The sequence below is a fragment of the Dermacentor silvarum genome, chromosome 9 (assembly GCF_013339745.2).
Source record: "Dermacentor silvarum isolate Dsil-2018 chromosome 9, BIME_Dsil_1.4, whole genome shotgun sequence".
NCBI lineage: Eukaryota > Metazoa > Arthropoda > Arachnida > Ixodida > Ixodidae > Dermacentor > Dermacentor silvarum.
The window spans coordinates 155898429-155922605 of record NC_051162.1 but is presented as its reverse complement, the minus strand read 5'-3'; the positions used below and the strand labels follow the sequence as shown (position 1 = coordinate 155922605).

Sequence of the window (24177 nt, the reverse complement as noted above, 5' to 3'; positions counted from 1 at the left end):
CTCAAGCCTCATCAGGGGTCATGAGATCTTATAAGTGCGCAATTTATTTGCATAAGTTTGAGTTTCTCGGCCATGGCAACCCCGCGTTCGACACGTACGGTCCGGAAATTGCGTGGTTACTCGGGCGAAGCAAGACAGGGGGAATGCCGATTCGAGTTTCTGACCACAGCGGGTCCACTGAAAATAGGGAGCGAGCGCGACTGCAAGGTTCGACAATGGGACATCCATTAACTGCATCACAAGCATGTAATCTTTGCAACGCGTGAATGCCACTCTGGTCGCATGATTTTTGTACCCTAGTGCTCAAACACCCTCGGCGGCACTAAAAAAAAGTTTGCACCCTTTAGGAGTGTTTCTTGCCTCCAAACAATCATGTCTGGCTTGCGTTTAAGCGCTTGCGTAATAGCAGGCTCGCAGCGTTAAAGGAAATGCGGGAAGATATACGATTATTGCTGAGGGACAAGATAAGCCCCAAAGGGTGCAAACATTTTTAAGAGTGATCGTTATCTGTCTAGAGTGCCTTTCCTTTCTTTAACGCTGCGCGCCCGGTACTTCCAGGCCACGAACGACATGCGTGTCACGAGCATGACATGGCATTCTCCACAGGAAAGTAGGGAGCGCAGTTTTCTAGAGGCGCAAGCAAGACGGACGACTATTATCATGGGACAAATAAGATACGCCCCAAAGGGTGTAAACTATTTCACACGTGAGATCGACGGGTGAAAAAATGTTTTATTGATGAGCAAAAACCACAGAAACCAGACTGTCTGCACCGCCGACACGACCCAAAACTCTGCAAATGTGCTTGGCCCTAGTTGCATAACTGGTGTTTAGTCTTGGGGACACAGTCGGCATGCTTGTGGCATGGGACAAGAAAAAAAAAAAAAAAAAAAAAGAAAGACTGCTGCTGACGAAGGGGTTTGCGCTGAACCTGAACCTCAGTCGTCGCCATTTTCGCGGCAGCTAGCCGGGGAACCGCTGCGGCTCCGTGACCGCGATTCGCGCATCGGGGACTGCGACCGACTCCTGCCGCTTCCTGGACCGGCCGAGTTCGACCGTGACCGGTCGCGAGACCGGCTACGAGACGAGCTCTTCTTCCCGTCCGTCTTGGCGGCGACCTTCCCGTTTTCCTCTCCCCTGACTGGCGAAACCGAGCGGGACTTCCCGCGGCTACCGCTGCGACTTCGGCTAGACTTCGACTCGTCCTTCGACTTCTTGCGGCTCCGCGAGCGGCTCTCACGCTCCTTCGCCGGCGACCTTGAGCGGCTCCGCGAAGCCTCCTTGCCGTCGGCGGGCGACTTGGAACGCGAAGCGCTCCGCGACTTTCGGCCGCCCGCGCTGCTGGCGGGAGACTTTGATCGGCTTCGACTCGACTTCTTGTCGGCCTTGCCCTCGGACCGGCTACGGCTGCGGCTGCGCGACTTTGGCTCGTTGCTGGCAGACCGCGACCGGCTCCGGCTGGACGGCTTGCTGCGCTTCTTGACGGGCGAACGGGACCGGCTGCGGCTGGCGGCCTTTTCCCCATTGTCGTCGCTCTTCTTGCTGGCTACGGAGCGGCTTCGGCTGCGGCTCGCCGGCTTCCGGTCCTTGCTGACCGACCGGCTACGACGCTTGGGCGACCGGGAGCGGCTGCGGGACTTGCGGCGTGGCGCGGGTGACTTGGAGCGGGACTCGCTGGAGCGGCGCCGCCGCGAACCGCTCCTGGAGCGGCGCTTAACGGAGCGCGAGCGACTGCGGGAGCGGGACGCGCTGCGGGAGCGGCGGCGTTTCTGCGGGCTACGGCTCTTGCGGCGCTTGGAGCCGGAGCGGGATCGCCGGTTGCGCCGAGGCGAGCGGCTTCTGGAACGCCTACGGCTGCGACTGCGGCTCCTCGAGAAGCTGCAACGAGACACCAAGTCAACAGTTAAGCTGGGCAGGCCAGCCAGTTGTCGCACAACTAAGGGAACCAAATGACTACGTGGTATTTTTGTTAAAGAACCTGCTAGGCTAATAATAAACAGTGGGTGGAAGCCGGTCATTCCACAGCAGACACTTGTGTTTAGGGTGGCAGCTGATGTTTAAGTGTGCTGAGCAAGCATGCTTGTGGCATGGCATCTGCTCCTTAAAGGGACTATCGATTTTTACAAGTCCTGTTTCTTTTTAGTGCAACAGAAAGCTTACTGGTCAGTGTCCAGCACTACAGCGATAAAACAGAAATCACCTTACAACATTTAGCGCAGCTCTGAGGCGCACCGACAGTTCCTGCGGTAACTGTCGGCGGCACGGGGTATGAAAGACGCGAGGAGGAGGGTATGGGAAAAGGGTGAGAAGAAAAGCGTAGCGCGACGGCAATGGCTACGAGATGGTGCCAGAGTAGCGCACGTCGTCTGGTACGGTAAGTTTGCAGTCTTGCACAGACATTTCTTATATTTGCACCGTGTTTACCCTCAAGTACACGCATCATCATAAATATAACCAACTCTGGAGACAAAGTTCCTATAGCGCTCATCATGCATTGAAATCGGCAATCATATGGGAGCCGCCATTTTTGCTAATCTGTGCAGGCGCAGACGAGTAGATGCAATTTAGACGAGATGGAATCAACGCGATCGCGAGCCTCCCTCAGTATGGTGGCGCCATCTAGTTAAGGCATCCTCTAACGCTCCGTAAATATTACATCGAAATTTTATAAATAGCCATCCAATCTTTCCCAAAAATATTCAGAATGATTTTTAAGTGTCCATACTACGTGCTATGAGTAAATGCCTGTTTGTGAATAATAGAATATTTTTAGCATTAGTTACAGAAATAGGTTGTAGCAGCATGCCACCTTGGCTGTTGCCAGCTTTTTCGCCCTAATTTTCCTCTAGAGTTAGTATAGTAACTATGAACAACATAGCTGACTGGCCCGGTGTCGTTATTCTGTCAATAGATGAGCCAAGCCAACTCATCAAAAACGAAGGTGAAGGCAGCGCCACTCTTCTATTCACTACAAAAGAAGGCTTACCTGCACACTGGAAGTTAGAAAAAAACTTATAATACAAAAAGGTCTACAGCATTTCAATACTAATAAAAAGACCAGGTACTGCGTACACTAGTAGAACGTCACGTGATAGGTCACTTATGCATCTTCATAATTTTGCTGTGTGGGTAGCCAAAGGTCATTTTACGCAACTTTTAGTGAAGAATTAAAAATATAAATCTACGTTTAATGAGAAAACGGGGCTCGTTTTAGCCAATACAATAGACAATCTTTCCATCGGCGATTTCGATTTATGTTCCGAGCGGTTGACTGCCCCTTTAACATACAAAAGCATGGTCTGCGAGACCGGCTACAGTTACTTCGAGCTGCGATGTAAGCCACAGCCTCTGCAAGTTTTTTACCAACAAGACAGATGGCATAGTGGTTTTTCCTGCATACTTCGTGTTTACGACTATACCCGTTTGCATGACAGCGTTTATGCCACTCAAACTTTTTATGCGCTGCAAATGATGACTTCTGTCTCGGCCAACACTTTAATAGGTTTTCGCTTGCCATAGAGGCTTAACAAGTACATGCTTGAAATGGCTCGAAATCCTGCCTCAAAATTACTTTGTTGAATTGCGAAAAAATGAAAAAAAAAAAAGCTTTTTTCAATACAATTATGATCAGGAAACAAAAATAGTTTGTTACATTGTAGGTTTCATTAAAACTGAGGTTCATTATATTGAGGTCCGAATATACTTAGAAAAACTTAAAATGAGAGACGCGTGCTACCTTACCTTCGGAGCGGTTTTTCCTCAATGATTCTGATCCGGCGACCATTGATCTCGGTGTTGTCCAGCTTCTCAATTGCTCGCTTCATGTCGGAGTAGGAGGCAAACTCCACCACACTGCAGAAGACAACCATGCACCATAGGCAGGAAAACACAACATTAAGTAACACATCCTATAAGCGACATAGTTGCGAGCTCTCACTGTAGATGTTCTTAAAAGTCAGAATGATAGTTCTGATGTTTACATTGAAACTACAGTCAAAGACCAATTTTTTGGACAGGCCCCATAATTCGGACGCCTTTGCAGCACCACCATATACCCCATAAAGCTACCCCATGTATAAGAACGTCCCCATGTTACATCCTCCTTATACGTGGGAGATGCACCTCCTGTATAAGAATTTCCCAAAATTTGGATGCTGATACCCTTTTGCCGTCATATTTAGGACTTCTTGCCGTGACCACAGTTCCAACATGGCAATAATCGAAGCCGCCACTGCCACCAATTTCGGACAAGATCGCACAAGCATCTCGTTTTCCAAATGCTCACCTGCGATTTCGCCATCGTGGCACCTTCATCAATGTTCGTCAGCATGGCGAGACGGGAGCACAAATTAAACACTGCCCACTCAATGACGTAGGAGGTGAAGCGAATGTTCGTAAAGCAAGATGCTTGTGCAGTCTTGCACTTGATTGTCTTGCAGCATCGAACCAGTGCTCTCGCACGTTGATCCACTAGCAGCATTAGGTGCTAGTGGATCACCGCTAGGGCTCGCTACTTCGACATTCACTACTAAGCATTTTGCTTTTCGGTGACATGCTTTTCATTGAAAGAATTTGCCTGTCAGCAATGGCACTGACTCTGCCTTTGTCATCCTCACCGACGGCTATAAGTGCGGAAAGTATGGCAAGGGTCAAGCGTTGCGTAATGTTGGTTCCCGAAAGTCAGCTTCGCCGCGATACAGCAGTGTTGTGCGGTCAAGCATATGCAATATATTGTGAATAGTACTAAGAGTGGAAGAGGACCACTGTCACAGGACACAGTATGTATTTTTTAATTACACGTGCACCTGCAAGCACCCACAGTATGAGCATTGATACACCTAATAAGCGTAATGGTAGGCCTTCAGAGCTGTCAGACGTATTGCGGCGATTTAAGCACTTGGGGGCAGTAAAAGGCACGCATTCATTTCTTCGAACTATAGTAGTAAAAGCAAGCTTGCTACAGTACGATCTCGCATATATAAATTCCTTGGAACCTCAAAAATACATTTGATATATATAAATTCCTTGGAACCTCAAGATACACTTGAGTCATCCAAAATTCACATGATCACACATATTACCACTCATAGTGAAGGTGAGACAGTCTTATTTATTGTTTACTTTGTTAAATTCCTGACATTTTTTGGCAGGGGTGTGCGAATACTTGAATATCACCGAAATTCACGGATCTTCTGAGAAACTCTTTGTAGCCTGTCCGAAGTAAGCAAGCTCTTGTTACTCCGTCGCGTCCAGGGTAACTTTTTTTCAATTCGGCCCATTTTCCAAAATGTCCTTGGACCCCGGTCTTCAATTAAAACCACATCGCCTTGGGACAATGGTTTCGCTTGTCGTGTCTTGGCTTTGACAATAGCTCCTATTTCCGTGAGATATTCGTGATGCCATCTTTTCCACCAAGCTTTCACTAGTTTGTATCTACTTCGCCATGCTTCTTCAATGTCTCCGTTGTATAGTCTTGTTTGTCCGTCTTGAAGCTGTTGGCGACCGCCTATGATGTCTGCAGGAGTTATTGGCATGGGCTCATTAGGTTCACCATACACGTAAGTTAACGGTCGATTGTTGAGCGCTCCTTCAACTTCTGCTACAATTGTGCGTAGCTCCTCCACTGAAGTTGTTTTTCTTGAGATTATTTTTCGCATCGATGTCTTTAGGCTCCGTATGAGGCGTTCATAGAATCCTCCCCACCATGGGGCGCATTCAGCTATTGTTTTCCATTGTATTTGGCGTATACTGCAGTAATCCTTCACCCGTTCATGCCCAACAGCGTCAAGCTTTCCGTTAATTTCCTTCTCGACCTTTGTAAAGGTCCTGGTGTTGTCCGAGTAGATTATGACAGGTATACCACGTCGTGCGGTGAATCGCCGGAAAGCTTCACGGAAAGATCTGTGAACAACATCTACCCTCTTGAAGAGTGTTTCAAATAGCCCGCCAAAGCCTATCTCTGTGCCAGTTGGGCGGGCGGGAGCTTGTAAAATATCATCATCAAGATACTCGAAGACGAAGAGCAAGAGAACGGCTCCTTGGCGCAAGCGCGCGCCACTTCACTTCTTCAATAAACCGTTCATGTTCGAAGCAGTCACCGGTCTTGATCGTTTTAACAGGTATAGCCGTAAACAGCAGTAGCAAAGCTGGTAACGAGATCTGGTGGCGCTATGTCCAAATACAACATATCTGAACTGTTTGTGTTACACGAGTGTTCTCATCAAATCAAATTTAACACAGGACTAAATGTTAAAAGATTATGTTGCTACCGATGCTTCACAACAGCAGTTAAGCTGAATATGATAGTCACTGCGATAATAGTCTGCACCACAAGTTGGCGCCTCCAATGCGGCTGCTCATGTGAAAATCTCTGGTATCCCGGTGTTCCGTAAAGAGGTTTACGGACCAACTAAAGCTCCGGTCAAGCAATAACGTAAAGCTGGGAAGTTTCTACTAACCCTTCATTGCGCCTGTGCCGGTGTGCATCAGCATAGGTAACATCGCCAACTTGCCGCATACGATCCTTCAGGTCCTGGTGGGGAGAGAAATCCACACCGCAAGGGCCAGGCAAGGGCAAGCACACTCGAATTTAGGCACAGCAACAATGCAACAACCATGACACTGACCAACACTTGAGGCATTTGCAGTAGCAGAGGCGCAGAGAACTGTGGAAGCAGACACTGGATCACGTGCTCAAGTACACAGACACAACTGCCATGCACTTGCCAGCCAGGTTTGTGTGCCACATGCTTTCTTCAGGACTTTGAGCGCGGTGCTCTTCTATTAGGGTGCCTGCACTATTCGTTCGTACTAAAAAGAACTACACTGGCAATTAATTATTCGCGGGGAGTAAAAGCATAACCAGAAAGGTGCAAAGCTTGACTGGTGTGTTTGAAGTAATAAATGCGTCACACGGGCAACTGCTAACTCAATTAAAAATAAGCAAGCATGAGAATTCCTGAGGGAGTTCTACCTCAGAGTAACTGTAGCAAAACAACTGCCATCATTCTTGCTGTTGGCTTATCCGACAGGAAACTGTCGGGGAACACAGCACTGAACAAGGAATAACGATGAATACTGTTGAGAGACCAGAAGCCTTAAAATCTGATCTTTTTACATGTGGACTAAAAATATTGCACCTTTTTAGGTGTACACTGGCCCTTATTGTTGAGCTTTCTTTTTTAATAATCGGCTGGGGCAAATTACTTTCCTTTTCACGATATGCAGATTTGAGAGATTGCTGCCATAAAACACTGGGATACAATGGTAAAAAATAATAATAAATGAAAAAAAAAAAAAAAAACGACTTTAAGCGCGTGGGAAAAAGCAAACCTAGGAGGTGTAATTTTTGAATGCAAATGTACATCTTCACGCGTTGTGCAAAACTTTGGCTTCCCAATATCTCAAGAAGCAAGTGCAGTTCAGTACACGATATTGTTTTAACAGCGATGTGGCACTTGATACTTGACTGGCAAGGGCTTCTGGCCGCAGCACAGTTAAAAGAAAGGAAAAACTAAAAGAACACCCACAAAATTCAGGACGCAAGCAATGCCACTGACAGATCAGGATAAAGTTCAGCAAGGGCTCAGTGAAGGTCATGCATGAAATAAAAATGGGAGGGAAAAGCAATAAAACCGAAACTATAAAATAAGTTCAAGCAAGCAAACAAGTTTTGCCCAAAGGGACATTTTAGCCACAGCCAACCGACATCTGATGCGAACGTTCCTTGCACCAATGTCTGCGTGGTTCCTCTTATTTTGCTTTTGCACAACCTGTCCCTATGGGCAAAGCCTGCAGCAGGAAGAGAAAAACATATTGAAAGGCAACAGGAAAAACTAATTTGCCAGATGACATGACGACGGACAAAGAAGCTGGTCAAGAAAATTGATAGTTTGTCTCTCTAACTTGGTGCACTGCAGTGCTATAAAGGCCGAAGGTAATATCAGCCAACTGGTAACAAGAAACGGAAGATTCTGCTGATAATCCAGCTCGATTTCTCTGGTGTACGAGACGGATTTAGGGAAAGACCCACATGGATTGTCCTTTTGTCACCAATCCTCCAGCATATAGCGCAAGTTTGATGGATGGATCAACTGAGAACCATAGGTGAAGCCTTTCTCTCTTTGAGACACAAAGTCAAGGTTCTCATCTATGGTTGGCTGATATAACCTTGTATGTTTAACTGCACTGCATAGAGCTGGTGAGACAAGACCACTGGAGTCTGACGCAAACTGATTAGATAATTCAGAGCATCCTCCTTACAAATGCTGCGAGAATTCTGTAGCTGCAATCTCATGGTGCTTTTCAGGACAAATCTCTGAACCATGCTGCAACATGTGCTATGATGGTACAACTAATAATGGTTGCTAATTATGTAAGGCTAATTGGGTGCCGAGGTGGGCTGGTTGGCTCGACACAGAACAAGGGGGACAGTGAAGTAAAGTGACAAGAATGCAGCGTCGTTCCTTTCACTTTCCCGAGTCTTTTTTGCTCACACTGTTTGCACTGTCCTACGTGAAACTGCATGTTACACTCTTGTCCCACCATAGTGCAGTGCCCGGGAGATTGCAGCCACACGGGAAAAAAATTTAAAAAACGCAGTAAGCGAGATGGGGCACACAAACAGCATAGGCACACAGGAGGAAGAGCACAGATAAGAGGACGTCGCCACGGGCAGCGCAGTCCAGGCAGAGGCGGGAGGGAGCTACGTGAAGCAGCAGGGAGGAGTGAAATGGGACGATGGACGGTACGAGGACAGCGTCAAAAAGGATTCGAAGAGAAGGAGGAGCAGGAGGGAGAGAAGGACACACAAGACTGGCCTCCTCTCTGGTCATCAGTTACGGCAGGAGGAGGAACAGGGGGGGGAAGGGGTCAACAATATCTCGCGCGCATGTCTTTGCTGCGACCATCCAAAACCCCCAGGTTTCGGTGAAAAAGGCCCCGCCGTGCCGACGACGGGGGGGCGGAGACCAGTGGGGTGGTAGTATTTACCTTGGCCAGTGCCCCAAGCGTGCTGGCGGGCAAGCCCCGAGCGCACAGTCCGAGAACAACTCTGAAGGAGGGCGCATTGGGAAGGTGGTGGTTGTGCAGTGCTGCTGAACACCCCACCACACCGAGGGGAAGAGGAGGAGGAGGACAGAGCGCCACACTCCGTGTACACCGTGGAGGAGGGACCCCCGAGAGACCGAGAACATCGTGGGGCCGCTCTCTTACCACCACCCTCCCGAGACCATCGACCGACCGACGGCTCGCTCTCTCTACAAGCAAACAGCCCGGGATGTGGCCCCCCCAGACCCGAGGTCAAAAACGGCAGCACTGACCCCAACACCTCTTGGCTTCGTGTCGTGCGCATGCTTTGGTAGGGCACTTATTGCAATACCATTGCCTTTGTTTTCAGACTTGCCTCGCTGTAGTGTCCCAAAAGGCTAAAGCCAACGGTTAGTGGCTGAGAGAGCTAGTTAACGCTAACACTGAGCTTTTGTGGTTAGGGCTAACTGGAACAGTGGCACAACTTCAGGCGGCAGCACTAGAGCTAGCGAAGCACAAATTAAATAAAGCCTGCATTATTTGACAGACCACTTCGGGGACATCACTTTCAGTGGGTGACGATTGGCTGAGCCCCGGCTTGTCATCCCAGTTTGGTGTCATGCTGGACATAACACAGCACTAAAGTGAAAAGTATCCCCAAAGGGTATATATGAGCATACAGGACGAGACTAGTTTTCATTATCGTAACATTTTCTATCGCACTGCCAAATGGGTGTGGCCAAATTTGATAGCTTGGGCAAGCACTTTTGTACTGACTAGTGAGGCAGCAGTCAATGTCTGTGCCATGTATGAAATATGAAAATCCAGGCATCCTAATATGTCTTCAGCAACAAACTATAGACGCACGACTTTCTTTAGAACTGCCTGCGGATTTATGGATGCCTATGCCGCCAAACAGAAACCACTATTAAAACACAACGCTGCCCCTACACTTGCTATACTTTATATGCACATTGACGTACAGTTGTGTTCAATATGAGCTGTAGTATGGTGCCCGTAGTTGAAGGGGGTCCAAGACTGCACAGTGGCCAGGAAATTGCCATACAAGAATTGGAGGGCTACAAAACCATTCCAATTATTAATAGCACTCATTGAACAACTTCTTTGTATGTTAGTGCCGCCATGCCATCTTGGAGCTTATTTGATCAAAGGCACCATGTTACAGCTCATGTTGAACACCACTGTACCATGTTCATGTACCCAGTTTATGTACGGTGCGGCCCACTGTTAAAGAGAACTTTGCAGAGCACATGCAATGTTTGTGCTCTGGCAGGCGTGTAATTGCCCAGGGGGGGTATTCTGTTAGAGTCCACCTAGTGGACTGCCCACTTCGGCTGTCGCGATTGGCTCCAGCAGCACGAGCGAGGAGGAGACTGGCTGGCTCCATCTCGCTTGTGCTGTTGGAGCCAATCGCGACAGCCGAAGTGGACAGTCCACCAGGTGGCCTCTTACAGAATACCCCTCCAGCTTTGCAGCAGGCGACTTGTGCTTGGCGGCACTGGCACCTTTTTATGACCCTGTGCAGTTCGTTGACATTGCTACAGCCAGCACTCACAGCTAAAGTGAAAGCCGCACATTGAAGTGTTCCCTTTACAGTGGTCACAAAGCACTAAGCCTGTGCTATCTGCTTGGCATGCCTTATTCCTTGGGCAGTCTGGTTCAAACATATCCCTTACCACCACCTGAACTTGTACTCACTGCTAGCATCACGACTTGGTTCATTTCTGTTGCCACCATGTTCCTTAGCTCATGCTAACTTTTAGGACAGTATGCTCTCATACGAGTGTTTTATGGCAATTCGCTTGTGGCAAAGTCTGGGAAACAAAGTTAACTACCAATAGATTGAAAGACGGCAAGATTCGATCAGATAAACATTGCAGAACACCTTCAGGCTTAGCATGGCGACAGGTTGAAACACCATGCCACTTTTAACTCCGGGACTCACTTGGCAATGTCAAGTAGACTGGCAATGCTGTTGTCAAGCTAATGGTTAAAGTAAAAAAAAAAATAAATAAAAAAGCCTCGCGGTAAGCTTAAAGCCTGAGAATGGCACAGAGGCTGAACGTGCCCTAGTTGCTAGTTGTGCTGGCTTTTCCATAACATAGGCCGTTGAATTACAGGAAGCCGTAACACTTGAATTAAAATAATAGGCTGTAGGTGCTTGGAAACACTTAAGACTTCAGCTAGGTGAGTTTAAATAAGACAGCCTACTGACAAGTTCGACTATTTGAAAAGCTCGACAATAGTAATGGCACTGAACATTAGTTATACGAGCCGACAGTTTCACACTGCTATAATAAATATCACGATACCTAATACAAAGTGTTTTAAATAGGAAAGTTATGGTTACCTGCTCGTAAGGGCTCAGCATAATTTAAGTCTTCATGCAGATAAAAAGAAACATTCCTGTACGGCTCCGGTACCGAATCGGCTATTTATTCAAAATGCAAATCCTAGACGCGCAACTTTCCCCCAAAAGTTCAAACACACTTGGACAAAGTGCCATCTTTAATGCGATGACAAACAATCGGTGTTTCAGCATTGAATCTATAGCTCACAATAAAGGAAGCACATTGAAAAACATGCATCTGTTCCTTTACCTGCCAGCTGATGCGGCTGCTCAGGTTCTCGATGATAACCCGATAGTCTGTCCGTGTGGGTGGGCCGTACCTGTTAGTGCCACTGCTGCACCAAGAGACAACACAAGCAGTCTTTTCAAGCAAATCCACTCGCCTGACACACCTCCGGTCGTTTGCTTAGGAGCGACACACACTCCGTGCAGGCCTTTGACTCGTAGCAGGCAGTGGCGCCCGACCATGTCCAATATCTGCTTGTACAGCTACGACAGATGGACAGATTTAGGGCTCGTTCATACGGGTGACTGGCAGAGGTCACACGACCGAGTTGGTCGCAAATGGTTGAAAAGCGACTGTTTTAGATCTGCTGCTCGACTTTTCTGCTGCACGAATGCAGTCGCAAAGCTGCTCACCTATCGGCAGTGCAGAAGCAGGACCCCTGTACGCACTAATGCGCATAGTGATGACGGTTCGAGCAGACGTGAACGGCACGAATTGCGAGACATTTCAATGTGGCAATGGGCAGGTGGCACTTGCCAGTGTGAACAAAGGTCACCATGGGTCACTCGCTGACGCTGGTCGGTCGAGCGACCTCTGTGAACCACTGGAGCGCATGCAACGTCAGACAAACTGCGCTTGCCTCTACTGCACTGTCTACCTAATCAATTTAGTTTTCAGGGGATAAAAGTTGCTGCAAATGACAGGCTTCGTTTACGCTCACGCTTTCAGCTTTTATTAGGAGGTAGCCAAACACATATTAGAATAAAACAATGGCAAACTGTAGCATTGCAGGCAAGAGAGAAGGGAAAACAAAGCTGTGAGCAAAAGTACAACGAGGCCGATAGTGTCATACCAAGAGAGATGAGGTATGCAGGCCAAGACATTCATATGCACTCTACATGTGCAGTCGACTCCAGTTAATTCGACTTTTCACTTAATTCGAACAACCTGGAAAGTCCCCAAGTGAAAAGCGCACATTGCTATGGAAGAAAAACTTGTTAATTCGATTGTGAAAGCGCGTCGCTTCAGTTTGGATAATTCGACCGAAACTTGTGGTCCCACAAGAGTTCAATTAACAGGAGTTTACTGTACATCTTGGACGTCCACACTCGGCGACTAACCTGTCGGTCCAGGTGCTCCGCGGTGGAGGAGGCCGGCGAGCCGTTCCATGTGCCAGCTCTACAACCACCCTGGACGAAATATATTAAACGAACGATTATTTCCAGGCAGACTTGTCATCCTAAGAATTTGAAGAGTACCACAGATGAAGCAAAAAAAGAGAAACGAAAACATTTTGGTTAAAAATACAAATAACTGTTTTATTACTCAATACACACTGACCGTTTATTAACCCTTCAACTCCAAAGTTATTTCGTTAAAAAGTTAAAAAAAAAATTATTCTTTATTCCCGCAAATTACTGCACATTATATCTGAATATGACAAATGTATTACACGCTCGGTTTATCTTATATCCAACGTAAGTATTAATAAAAGACATGCTCTAAAAGACATTCCCACAGTGCACATTTAAGGTTCAAACTCAATTATCTGAGTAGATGATAACGAAAGGAATCAAGAGCGTTAAGGACTATGTTTCAAGTGTCGAAACTCAAATGCACGATGCCAACTGCGCTGACAAGCCCAGCTTGTCTCCGGCAAGCAAAGCAAGAAATGCTGCCGCCTGGACAAGTATGTCTTAGGCAATATCGGTACAAACAACCAAGACAAGTACAACTTGCGCTTCATATTTAATATGTTAAACATTTGCAGACTTTGTTCTGCAAGGACACTGAACAGACACTGCTTTAATAATTGCAGCAGGAATGACCTGCACCAGACAAGCAAAAAAGTTTACAATAAAGTTTGTTCACGAAATATGCACATTAGTCCAGTAACCGTTACAACTTGGTGTCATTGCTGCACGAGTAGATATATACACAATTGACGGGTTCGAGAAATAGGGCTACCATATTTGTGTTGCTTTGCCCCCTTTACTAGACCAAAATAAAAACAATAAATATTTGGTATCAATACGAATGGATAGGATGGATGACCGGTGAACCATCAGAGTTACAGAATGGATACCAAGAGAAGGGAAGCGCAGATAAGGACAACAGAAAACTAGGTGGAGTGATGAAGTTAGGAAATTTGCAGGCGCAAGTTGGAATCAGCTAGCGCAAGACAGGGGTAATTGGAGATCGCAGGGAGAGGCCTTCGTCCTGCAGTGGACATAAATATAGGCTGATGATGATGACAACTGTAAACTAGCTCTAAAAAAATGGGGAATATTATAAAACATAAGTTGACAGTTATGTCCAGGAAAGTGCCTTCAGAGAACCAGCGGGGTGAAATTCAATCCAGGTTTTACAGAGCACAGTTGTCTTTAGCACAGCACACATTTCTTCCCAAATCAGAGCACAGTATTTTATGATGCGCTACTGCACGACTGGAACACCTTTACATTCTGCGATACAAGCAGTTTTGATAATCGTCAATCTGCATCTTAATTTTTAACTGTGATTAAAGTAAGCTCCCCGTCACACAGTCCAACTGAAAGGCTCACTGAGATGTTCATCCCGGTTGACCTCTAGCTATGCACCAGGTGGCGCTACATGCGTCCGCAACAGAAAACTACTATTCCGTATGTGACATTGATACATTTAAACAAATTTAAGGGGGGAAAAAAGTTTTTTTTCTCATCATCAGCCTATACTTATGTCCACTGCAGGACGAAGGCCTCTCCCGGTGATCTCCAATTACCCCTGTCTTACGCTAGCCCATTCCAACTTACGCCTGTGAATTTCCTAACTTCATCACTCCACCTAGTTTTCTGCAGTCCTCGAGCGCGTTTCCCTTCTCTTGGTATCCATTCTGTAACCTGAATGGTCCACTGGTTATCCATCCTACGCATTACATGGCCTGCCCAGCTCCACTTTTTCCGCTTAATGGACAGTTTTAGCTTAGCATGTTTACCGGAATAGCGGGATCGAAATGCGCATGCGCAGAACGCTAACCAACCCATACCGTTTACCGTACGTACGATATTTCTCAGATTTAACGTTACCGTCTTTGCGTGGTTTACGTAAAACAAGGCAGCGGTCCCAGTCGCCCGCTTCGAACTGAATTTGGCATTGTTTTTGTAGATTTCACTTCGTTCGCAGCAAATGACTGTGTAAATGGCTTTTGCTTAGTCTCGTGCTGCTTTGACGAGAGAGTGTTATGGCTACCCTTGAAGAATTTTCGAGATCGCTTCTCGTTTCTAATGCGCCTAAGCCTAACGAGATAAATTTTCTCCGAGATGCGAGCGCCACCTATCAATAAAGTCGTGCGATAGACGCGACGGCATGTGGCCTCTGAGATGGATTTCGGAGGCTACGGTAGACAGCTCGTACTGCTTGTCTGTTTCGTTGCAGATCGGCAGACATGGCAAGTAAAAATACAACGCGCTCCTGGCTCCCATTGCGCTGTCTATCGCACTTTCCGGACGCACACACACATAGAATTAGGTGCCCTATGTATGCGAAATTCAAAGCGTCATGAAATAGCGTCCCGCACGTAAACTACGCTATCACGCTATGCTAAAACTCTTTCTGCAAAGTTCATTTGCGGAACGATAACGCTATTTCCCTTAACCCCGCTATTACGCTAACGTTAAACTAAAACTGTCTAATGTCAACTAGAATATCGGCTATCTTCGTTTGTTCTCTGATCCGCACCGCTCTCTTCCTGTCTCTTAACGTTAGGCCTAAAATTGTTCGTACCATCGCTCTTTGTACGGCCCTTAACTTGTTCTCGAGCTTCTTTGTTAACCTCCAAGTTTCTGCCCCATATGTTAGCATCGGTAGAATGCAATAATTGTACACTTTTCTTTTCAACGACAGTGGTAATCTCCCAGTCAGGATTTGATAATGCCTGCTGCATGCACTCCAGCCCAATTTTATTCTTCTATAAATTTCTTTAGATAAGATTATTTTGTACGACCAAATAGGACAAAGCCATAAAGGAACCTTGCGCTGAAGCATTTCACAGTTGAAAGCACCACCAAAACAGCCTAGCGAGTGGAAGAGCAAAATTGTAGGGATGCTTATTGCGAGCCAAGGATCGCACTCGGACACGGCAGCACGAGCGTTGCCGAGCTTAGTCTTTGGACTGGGCAAAGCTAAGCATTTCCTTTTAATACCGGTGTCGCACAGGCACTTGGAAGGCCTGCAAGTGATGGTCTTTCGACTCAACGGCAAATGGGGTGCTGCTATACAGGCAGATTCCATACACATCAAGCCGACAGAGTTTCACGAAACTCCCTCGAAATCTTGAACGCCTTCTAGTGGCAGTCACGTGCCCTCTCATAACAGCGTTTTTAAACCAACAGGAAAGAGAAATGTCTACCACCAAAACATCCTCTAAAAACTATCAGCATTGAGTTCAATATACAGTTAAACGTGCTTATAACGAACTTCCATATAACGAATTCCTGGATATAACGAAGTTTGTCTATTCCCCGCTGTTACTCCATAGAAGCACACGTATTTGAGACCTCTACTTAACGAAATGGCAGCGGGAGATCTCCTCGAAATAACAAATTTTCCCCGCCGACAGCCTAGAGATTTTGCCCCAAATTTTGTCATTTTTGCGCAAGCAGCAACCGGAAGCACCTTCTCCACCGCGACGGAATGTGAAGCGGCAGTGTCGCGCTTGGCGCGTTCGAATTCACGGCGACTGCGAGGTGAGAGTACATGTGCGTGCGTGCGAGCATGCACGAGGCAAGCCTGCATCCCTCGACCCGGCGATCTTGCCGCCGCGGGCGTGGCCTTTCCCCCTCCCTTCATTCAAACATGATCCCGCCGCTTGCTGCAGCTGGCCTAGCCCGCCAAGCCGGCACACTCCTTTTCCAGTTGATGTTGCTGAAGGAAAAAAAAAATTTTTTTTTTCAGCGCGCTGGTCAACGCCACTCTTTGGTTACTGCGCAAGTCTCTGTGCTTCACTTCACTAACCTGACACCAGGTGACACTATACGACGCCATCGTGTTGCTCGCTCTTCGTTTCCGACGCCTCGCGCTTGTGCGACATGCCAAGGATGAGAGATTCCAAAGCATGAGGTGCGCGGTACTGTAGAGGATTTCTTTCTCCTCCTTTGGTCACGGAAAACGGGTGCGCGTTACAATGGAGTAAGTACGGTAAGCGTTTCTTTTCCGAATTTTCGTGCCGAACCTGCATATAATGAAATCCTCTTTATAACAAAGTTTTTCGGGAATCTGTCAATTTCGTTATATCCAGGTTTAACTGTAGTTTATACATGCGCCGAAAGTGGTAGAAACTATAAATTTTTTATTTTTCGTTTTTTTTTTGTGGCTAAGGTATGGTGACTATTGTGCCACCCGCTTGTAACCTGAAACAAATGAAACTTGATGGCTGCTGAAAACTGCCAAGTGGTAGCATCACAATTCCTTCCAGTCCAACAGTTTGGCTGTCTCAAAGGCCTTCCGACTCAAGGCCTCCGAAATGTGGCAATGCGACTTGACTCGGCATTTACCACTCAGACAAGCATCCCTTAGCGTTTGGAAGGTCGTTCCTTTTCTCGCAATTAGCAGCTGATGTCGGCAAACGAGGATAAACGAGAAGTCGCAGCGTCATCTAGGCAGTGCAGGGTGCCTACACCGTCTAACCCACTTGTCATACCGCTTTTAACCCTTTGTGGCCCTGCCCTGCAACGCAATACGGCCGTAGTGGTCTGCTGTCGGGCACCGCCCGACAAGGGTGTTCAAGTGTCAAATTTCGCGGTTTTTCTCACTGTGATTTGTGCGCATTCTTTGTATACATGATGTGCCATCTCTTGAGGAATAAATAAACTTTGTTTGTTGAAGTTTACTTCTTTTTGCACTAGGGTGCAGCACAATGTTCAGCACGGCTTCTGGATACCAGAGCGTTCTCACTTGCGCGCGGTTTGCCAAGAAGCATGACCACTTTTTCACCGCGTGCGTTTTACGGTGGTGCATTTAGTTTTCCGTTGTCAATAGCTTTATTTTGAAGCGCACACAGCTGCAGAATCATGGTGATAAAGAACAGCGACACCTGCAGTACCACTGCAACCTCATCCAACAGCTGATGGGCGACGCGAGGGCTAGAGCTAAAAAGCGGGGCCCGTCTGCGCGGAAGGAGTGTGAGGAAAGGCTTGATGGGAGGAGCCATTTCATCTACAAGCTTCCAGGTCGAAGCAGCAAGGACTGTGCCGTTTGTAGCGATCGAAAAACAAACGGAGGCAGGAGGGAAACTGTTTTTCTGCAAAACCTGCAGTAACAACCCTGGCCTGCACCCAGGAGAATGCTTCGAGCGGTATCACACGCTGCTCAAATATAGGTAGAGGAGTTGCCTGCAGAATGCAAGAGAAAAAATAAATATGCTGCGAGTTTTTCTTCCACAGTTTGTGGTTTTTTTCGCGGCGCCACACACTGGCAAAATAGTTTCGGACCGCAAAGGGTTAGGAATATACCTGATATAACAATTGCGCAGTCGCGGCAGTTAACTTTCGTGTGTGGTTGATTTGATGCCTCCTCAAATTACCACGGCGACGCATTTCGGGAAAGGAAACATTTGCACGAGCTCGAAACGCCGACAGTGCGTTTCCAACGAACTCCGCCACAAGTCACACAGCGTTGTTCCATGCGGTGCGGCTTTAGAGGAAGTGTTCGAACGCAACGATCTTTTTTTTTTTTTTTTTTTTTTTTTTTTTTGACCTCATACGCACCGTTCGCCGTCCAGTTCCCGGCCATTCAGCTCGTACACGGCATCGTCGGCGTCTCGGTGGTCGTCAAACTCCTGCAAACGCAGAATTTTTTTTTTTTTTTTTAATATGAAACCTGCGCCAGGCGGCCAACAAGCGAAACAGCTGCAGTTCGCACCCTTCTCACCTTCGGTCAACCAACAGCACGCCTAAGAGAATTAAAAAAACGCACAACATGGCTCACCACAAAGCCGAATCCATTCTTGAGCAGGACTTCGCGGATCTTGCCGAATCCGCGGAAGAACCTCTCCAAGTCGCGCTCTCGAACACGGTAGCTGAGGTGGCCGACGTAGACCCTGGTCATGTTTTCGCCGCGGAACCTGCGTCACGTCGAAAAACAAGGCGGCGCAGTTTCCAGCGTTACTACGCGTTACCGGCGCAATCTAGACGCGCTGAGGCGCGCGGGAACGAAAAATATCGCCGCGAGACCTTGAACTGTCCGTCGGCAATATAGAATGACGCGATAGCAAGAACGTTCTAAAGAGGCTCAATTAGCGGCGCGCGTGCAGCTCGGCCTGCGAGAAATTTAATTACCGGGTGAAGCCACGGGTGCTTAGAATGCGGGGAGGATAGGAAGAACGCCCAGGATGTCAATTATGATGGAGTGCTTGCGGGGCGAGAGGTGAGAAGTCGACGCTTCCTCGCAGATTTAAGACGGGAAGGCCCTTATCATCGCCATATTGCGATCCGCAGCAACACGCGCTGCGCGCCCTCGCGCGCACGTGCAGATGTTTATCACTAAGTCCCGTTATACCAAACACTAGCGCATCATTAACTGCTAAAAAATTTTAAAGTTATTTAACTTTACTTACTAACTTATATTGACTCGCAAGACGCTTACAATAGGAAACTGGATTGAGAATTTTATTTTGATTTTGACCAATCGTGCGACGGAGAAGTTAAAGTCCGGAGCAGTGACAGGCAACCAATCGGCAGTCGAGGGTCACGGGCGCATCGGCTTTCAAAAAACGTTCCGGCCGCTCGCGCAAGTTGCAAGCGATATACACAGGCTTTTCAAGCGGAGCAGCGTGTTGTGGCAAAAGCGTTACGTCTGCGGCAGCAACCGTTTCTGGAGGCTGCATCGAGGACGAAGCACGCTGGACCCGCCACAAACGGTGAGCGCACGGAATGTCGCCGTTGGTGCGAGGACATGTACGCTTTGTTGTGCGTTGGCCATATGTAGGTGAAGCCTGCGTCAGGGCTGTAGGCTTGGGAAAAAAATGCTTTGAACATCAGTCCGTCCAAGCTTCGCCCTCTGGGAAGGCCCATTTTTCGTGTTCAAACACGAGACATATTCATGTCTCACTGTACAACCGCAAACTATCTGCCGTTCTCGGTAGTAAACATTCGCCGGTAATTGCTTTCTGAAACCAGTAGCTCTCGCAGCACCACATTTGATGCGGACCTGGCCCTGGCGACGTCGCTAAGGGCGGCTAAATTCACCTTGGGCACACCACAAACAAGCCGCTACTGGTTGCCCTCGTAATTATAGCGCGAGTGTAGTCAGATTTCGCTCGAGTCCCTGCGTGGGTGTAGTCTGTGTTGTGCGTGGGTGGGTCCTCATTTACAACCGCCTCTCGTTCCTGGTGGGGCAGGGCCCGCCTAACGTTGGGACTTTTGGCATACTTTTACATAAAATGAACTGACAAGCCTTCGAAAGAACTTGTCTGTTGCCACAAGTCTTGGGTAATAATACTAGTGCAGTGTTTGTGCGAAGCTGCGGTTTTGTTCGCGTTCTAGCCCCTTCAGTCAGGAATTATGATCTATTGTAACATTTACGTAATTTCATGTCAAGGTGCTGGAGACACCAGTGAAAGCAAGTCAAGGTGGTAGAATGACTGCGTTTTAGTCTTTTTTTTTTTTTTTAGTCCTTGTAAAAACCCAGTAATTGAAAATCTATTTCTTGTACAGTCAGTCATGCTACGCTTCTTCATAAAAAGAATGGTATCGCTCTTCGAATTACATGCCGAAGTTGATTGGCTGCAAGCATTATCAGAAATGAAAAAAAAAATCTCCATTGCTAACGAAACACCCCACCTTTATGTGCCTTCTATTTCATGTAAACGTCAATATTGTTATAATAAAGCAGTTCATTTGCAGCAAGATTGTGGGATTAGCTTTGCTATTTTGCATGGCCTATGTGGCAGTGCCAACCTTCAAAAGTAAATGCACAAGCTACTGCTAAGCACCAAATAAGAAAATAGTGTGAGCATTTATATTATGGACGTCATCTTCATCTGTACATAGCCATCACCATCGCTTTGCATTTTCAACGTCGGCACGCTAGCTTGTGCTTTTGGAATAAGTGTAGGGTGAACCGATGCTTTTCAAATTATGCGCCCGCGATAAAATTTAGGAGACACCTGGCCAGAGCAAGCGGGCAGCTGTAACAATAGCAGATGACGTGGCATCGATCGTCTGCTGTGTTGAACATCTCGCAAGCGGCATTGGACTTTGCGAGTACATTTGTCGCTCTAAGCAACTATAAATTAAAACACCTATCATCTTTAAATTATAAGTGAATAACAATCGAAACTTATCCAGACGCTGTTGTGGCATCTGCGATAACCAGCCCCATTGACTCTATGGGAATATCACGAGGTTGAAATAGGTTGGCTATGACATTGTAAAGGATGGCCTAATAACATGTCCCAGAAAACCGGTAATATTAGTTAGAGACCATCGCTTTTGACATTATTTATTTACTCATTCACGATATTGCAGGTCAGAGTGGAGGGGAATGTGATGCAAAAAAATACTCCCAATTATTCTGGTTACTGAGTTCTCGTGCGTTTTTCCTGCTTTCAGCGGTGATAGTGGTGTCCCTGGGATGTTGCTGAAGCTTTTGTCACTTGTGGAAGTAAACGTCCTTTAATCGCATTTAATTAGAAACCTGTAAACATTGGTTATAACGCAGATCCCTCACTTCCTGTTTTTATGACGTTCCAGGAATTGTGCTGCGGTGCACATTCTAAGCTATAGAAAGCACCGCTTTCGTGAAGCACTCGATTAAATGCCATACAACTGAGCACAATGCATACTGTTGTCATAATGTTCTTCCTGTGCACTGTGTGTTCTCATGCAGTGCTTGTTCACATGCAACATCGTTCACAAGCTGTGACGAAATGCCAACTCCAATTCACGTTGATGCATACGGAGACATAGACACGCAGAAGTGTCACAAGCACGAAGTTTTATGCTTGTAGATAAAATAACACCGACAGTCGCATGAACAGAGAAGTAAAAACGCATAGTCAAACCTCGATATAATGAAGTTGTACTTGCATCGAAAAACTTTGTTATATCGAGGCTTCGTTAATTCAATAGAACTAGGATGGGGAAATAAAAATAGTTTGTTACATTGCAAATTTCATTAGAGGTTTGTTATATTGAGGTTTGACTGTATCTAAGTAAGGCTTCTATAGACAAGCTTCATGTTTGTAAGCATGAAATCTGACTTTGCTAGGCCATGGACATGAGGGCATAATAAAACACTTTTTGGAATTTCTCGTAGGGCCACATCAATTCATTGCCGCAGTGATCTGCGGCTTAGCTTGCTTTCCTGTATGACGATAAAAGGCTCAGGACCAATAGAATAATGTGCGCCTGCCAGAACCAGCACGCTCGTGCTAGGCAGCTGTTTGTAAGATGTCATGGCCTGAAACGTGTCTATATCTCTTATCATCGTGGCAAAAAAGAGGAATGAAATTTCTTCCTTTTTGTCCCAGTTTGTTTGTTGCCGTATGTTCAAAATGAATCTTACCCAGCTTGCCCACCTTGTCATCTTGTTAAGGCCTCGTTGCGAACTTAAGCCGTGCACTCGTCACTCTTCAACAGCTGACCATGTCCGTGAACTCCTTCGTGGACGCACGTCGACGTCCGTAGTGCCAGTAGCAGCGTCCGCAGCTACCCCGGCGGCATCTAATCTACAATGGCTCCACCAAATCGCAAGAGGCGTTCGAATGAGACGGCACAGCCGTCTGCCCCGAAACGCCGCCGGTCGGGCAACAACCTGCCGTCGCCCGGAGCACGGGTGAACGTGGCCGTGCGGGTTCGCCCGCTCAGGGATCGAGAAGCCGAGACGTCCAGCATCATTCGAGTGGTCGACGACAGATGCCTCGTCTTCGACCCCAAGGCCGAGGCGGAGCCTTTCTATTTTCAGGGACAGCAGGTGTGCGCCCCAGGCCTGGTCAAGCCAAACAAGGACCAGACATTCATGTTCGATCAGGTGAGAGGACCGGCTCGCCTTGAATACAAAAGCAATTTCTGACCCAAAATAACTTGTTCTTGGGCTTGTTGGTTGATACAGTAGAACCCCATGCCTCGCCAACTACGTAATAATGAGGATCAGGTATGCACTAAGCGATGTACCTATGTACTAATTAACCGACAAAGGCAGATGAGTCTCTAGACTTGCCGGCCAAAAAGAACGGTCAATTGTCACACAAGCACACACACAGGCAAGTTTTATTTGCGAGCTGGCCACAGAAAAACCTGCGATTTTTCACGTGCCGCCGTGGCGACCTTGCAAACGGCGACGGCATCCTCAAACTCGGCAAGGCCGCGAGCCAGTTTCTCCATCAGACTCCACTTCTCTGCGAACATCCTGTGGGAACATAAGCTACATTAGTCTTCTATTGGAAACAATTGAGAAACATTTACTCATAAATGCATGCTATCTACATTGTGCCGTTAAAAAAAAAAACATAAATGTAAACAAAAGATCCTTTTATGAGCTTATGAACACTTGGACGTTTACAAAACATCTGTTAAGTCAACCTTTTCAGAAGGAGTAGGCTTTGCGGTCTGGGACGCACAAGCATTGAGAACTGCATTGAGTCTTCAGATTTATTTTCTATTTGATGCCTGTGCACCGCATGCTGTGTGGCACGTACGCTTTCTGCAATCTTCCCTCTCTCTGCTTTGCATGTTGTCACTTTGTGGAGGAGACAACACTGCTTGAAAGCAAGTGTTACAACAGTGTCTTCAAGTGACAATGACAGCAGAGGGGCCACGTTGCCTGTGGAACATTAATTATCCTCTTTAAGATTATGAGCTAGCATAAGTGCTGACTATAGTTTAAGTTTTCAGTCTCATTTTAACTTGAGGGCTGCTGGTGCGTTACTTAGAGATTGAACATGTTGCACTTGGGAAAAACCTCTGGCGCGCAGCAGGTCTAAACACACGGCACCGAAAGTGGTTAATTTTGGACAATAATCATTTGGCTCATTAGTGTCAAGTAATACCCGAAATTTACTTTCGCCTCGCACTAGGCATCCCGAACTGTACGCTGTAGATGAGCTTGCAGTAGCGGGAAGGCATCCGTTGAAGGGCAGAGAGGGTTCATGGTCTATAGAGAAGATAAAACTGAATAACATAGTGTCGGGCCTAGACGAGTTTACGGTGAAAGTAACATAAGGCGCAAGCGTCCCAGTCGCGGTGGTTGGCAGAAACATATTTAATAATTTTTAATTCGCTCACCTCTTCAGTTTCAAGAATCGCTGCTTGCACACACCCTAATTGTAACATTATCTTTATTCTGTGGCAGGTCTTCGATGACACCAAGGACAATCAGTATGTGTTTGAGCACACCACCAAGGATATGCTGACCACGCTCCTTGAAGGGTGCAATTGCTGCGGTAAGTGATGACTGCTGAACAGACAACTGCGGAAACATTGTAGCCAAGGCGTGCGTGTGTGCATCGGAAAGCCACACGGCTACTGCTACTGTGGATAGCGTTGGACATTGTGACTTGCGTAGCAATGCGTCTCAG

The 24177-nt window shown here is 47.0% G+C and overlaps 2 protein-coding genes across 4 annotated transcripts in view; one reads left to right on the top strand and one right to left on the bottom strand.

The window, feature by feature from the left end:
- The window catches only part of LOC119464555 (serine/arginine-rich splicing factor 5), a 337955-nt gene extending 318852 nt beyond the window's left edge, over positions 1–19103 (bottom strand). Inside the window, exons 1-8 of one of the 3 annotated variants that reach the window (XM_049656639.1) lie at positions 18938–19103; positions 18588–18723; positions 18368–18438; positions 12746–12814; positions 11649–11733; positions 6459–6532; positions 3742–3852; positions 1749–1878 (exon numbers count right to left, since the gene is read on the bottom strand). In XM_049656639.1, coding sequence (XP_049512596.1) covers positions 1749–1878; positions 3742–3852; positions 6459–6532; positions 11649–11733; positions 12746–12814; positions 18368–18438; positions 18588–18707 — 660 coding nt within the window. In that variant the 5' untranslated portion in view covers positions 18708–18723; positions 18938–19103. Of the gene's footprint in view, positions 1–714; positions 1879–3741; positions 3853–6458; positions 6533–11648; positions 11734–12745; positions 12815–18367; positions 18439–18587; positions 18724–18937 lie in introns of those variants that run through there. The other 2 variants (XM_049656637.1, XM_037725572.2) reach the window with 2 other exon arrangements.
- A 176-nt stretch (positions 19104–19279) lies between these two features.
- The window catches only part of LOC119464009 (kinesin-like protein KIF18B), a 43715-nt gene continuing 38817 nt past the window's right edge, over positions 19280–24177 (top strand). The window contains exons 1-3 of the mRNA XM_049655461.1: positions 19280–19518; positions 22241–22631; positions 23952–24042. Of these exons, the coding sequence (XP_049511418.1) occupies positions 22335–22631; positions 23952–24042 (388 nt within the window). The 5' untranslated portion in view covers positions 19280–19518; positions 22241–22334. The remainder of the gene's footprint in view (positions 19519–22240; positions 22632–23951; positions 24043–24177) is intronic.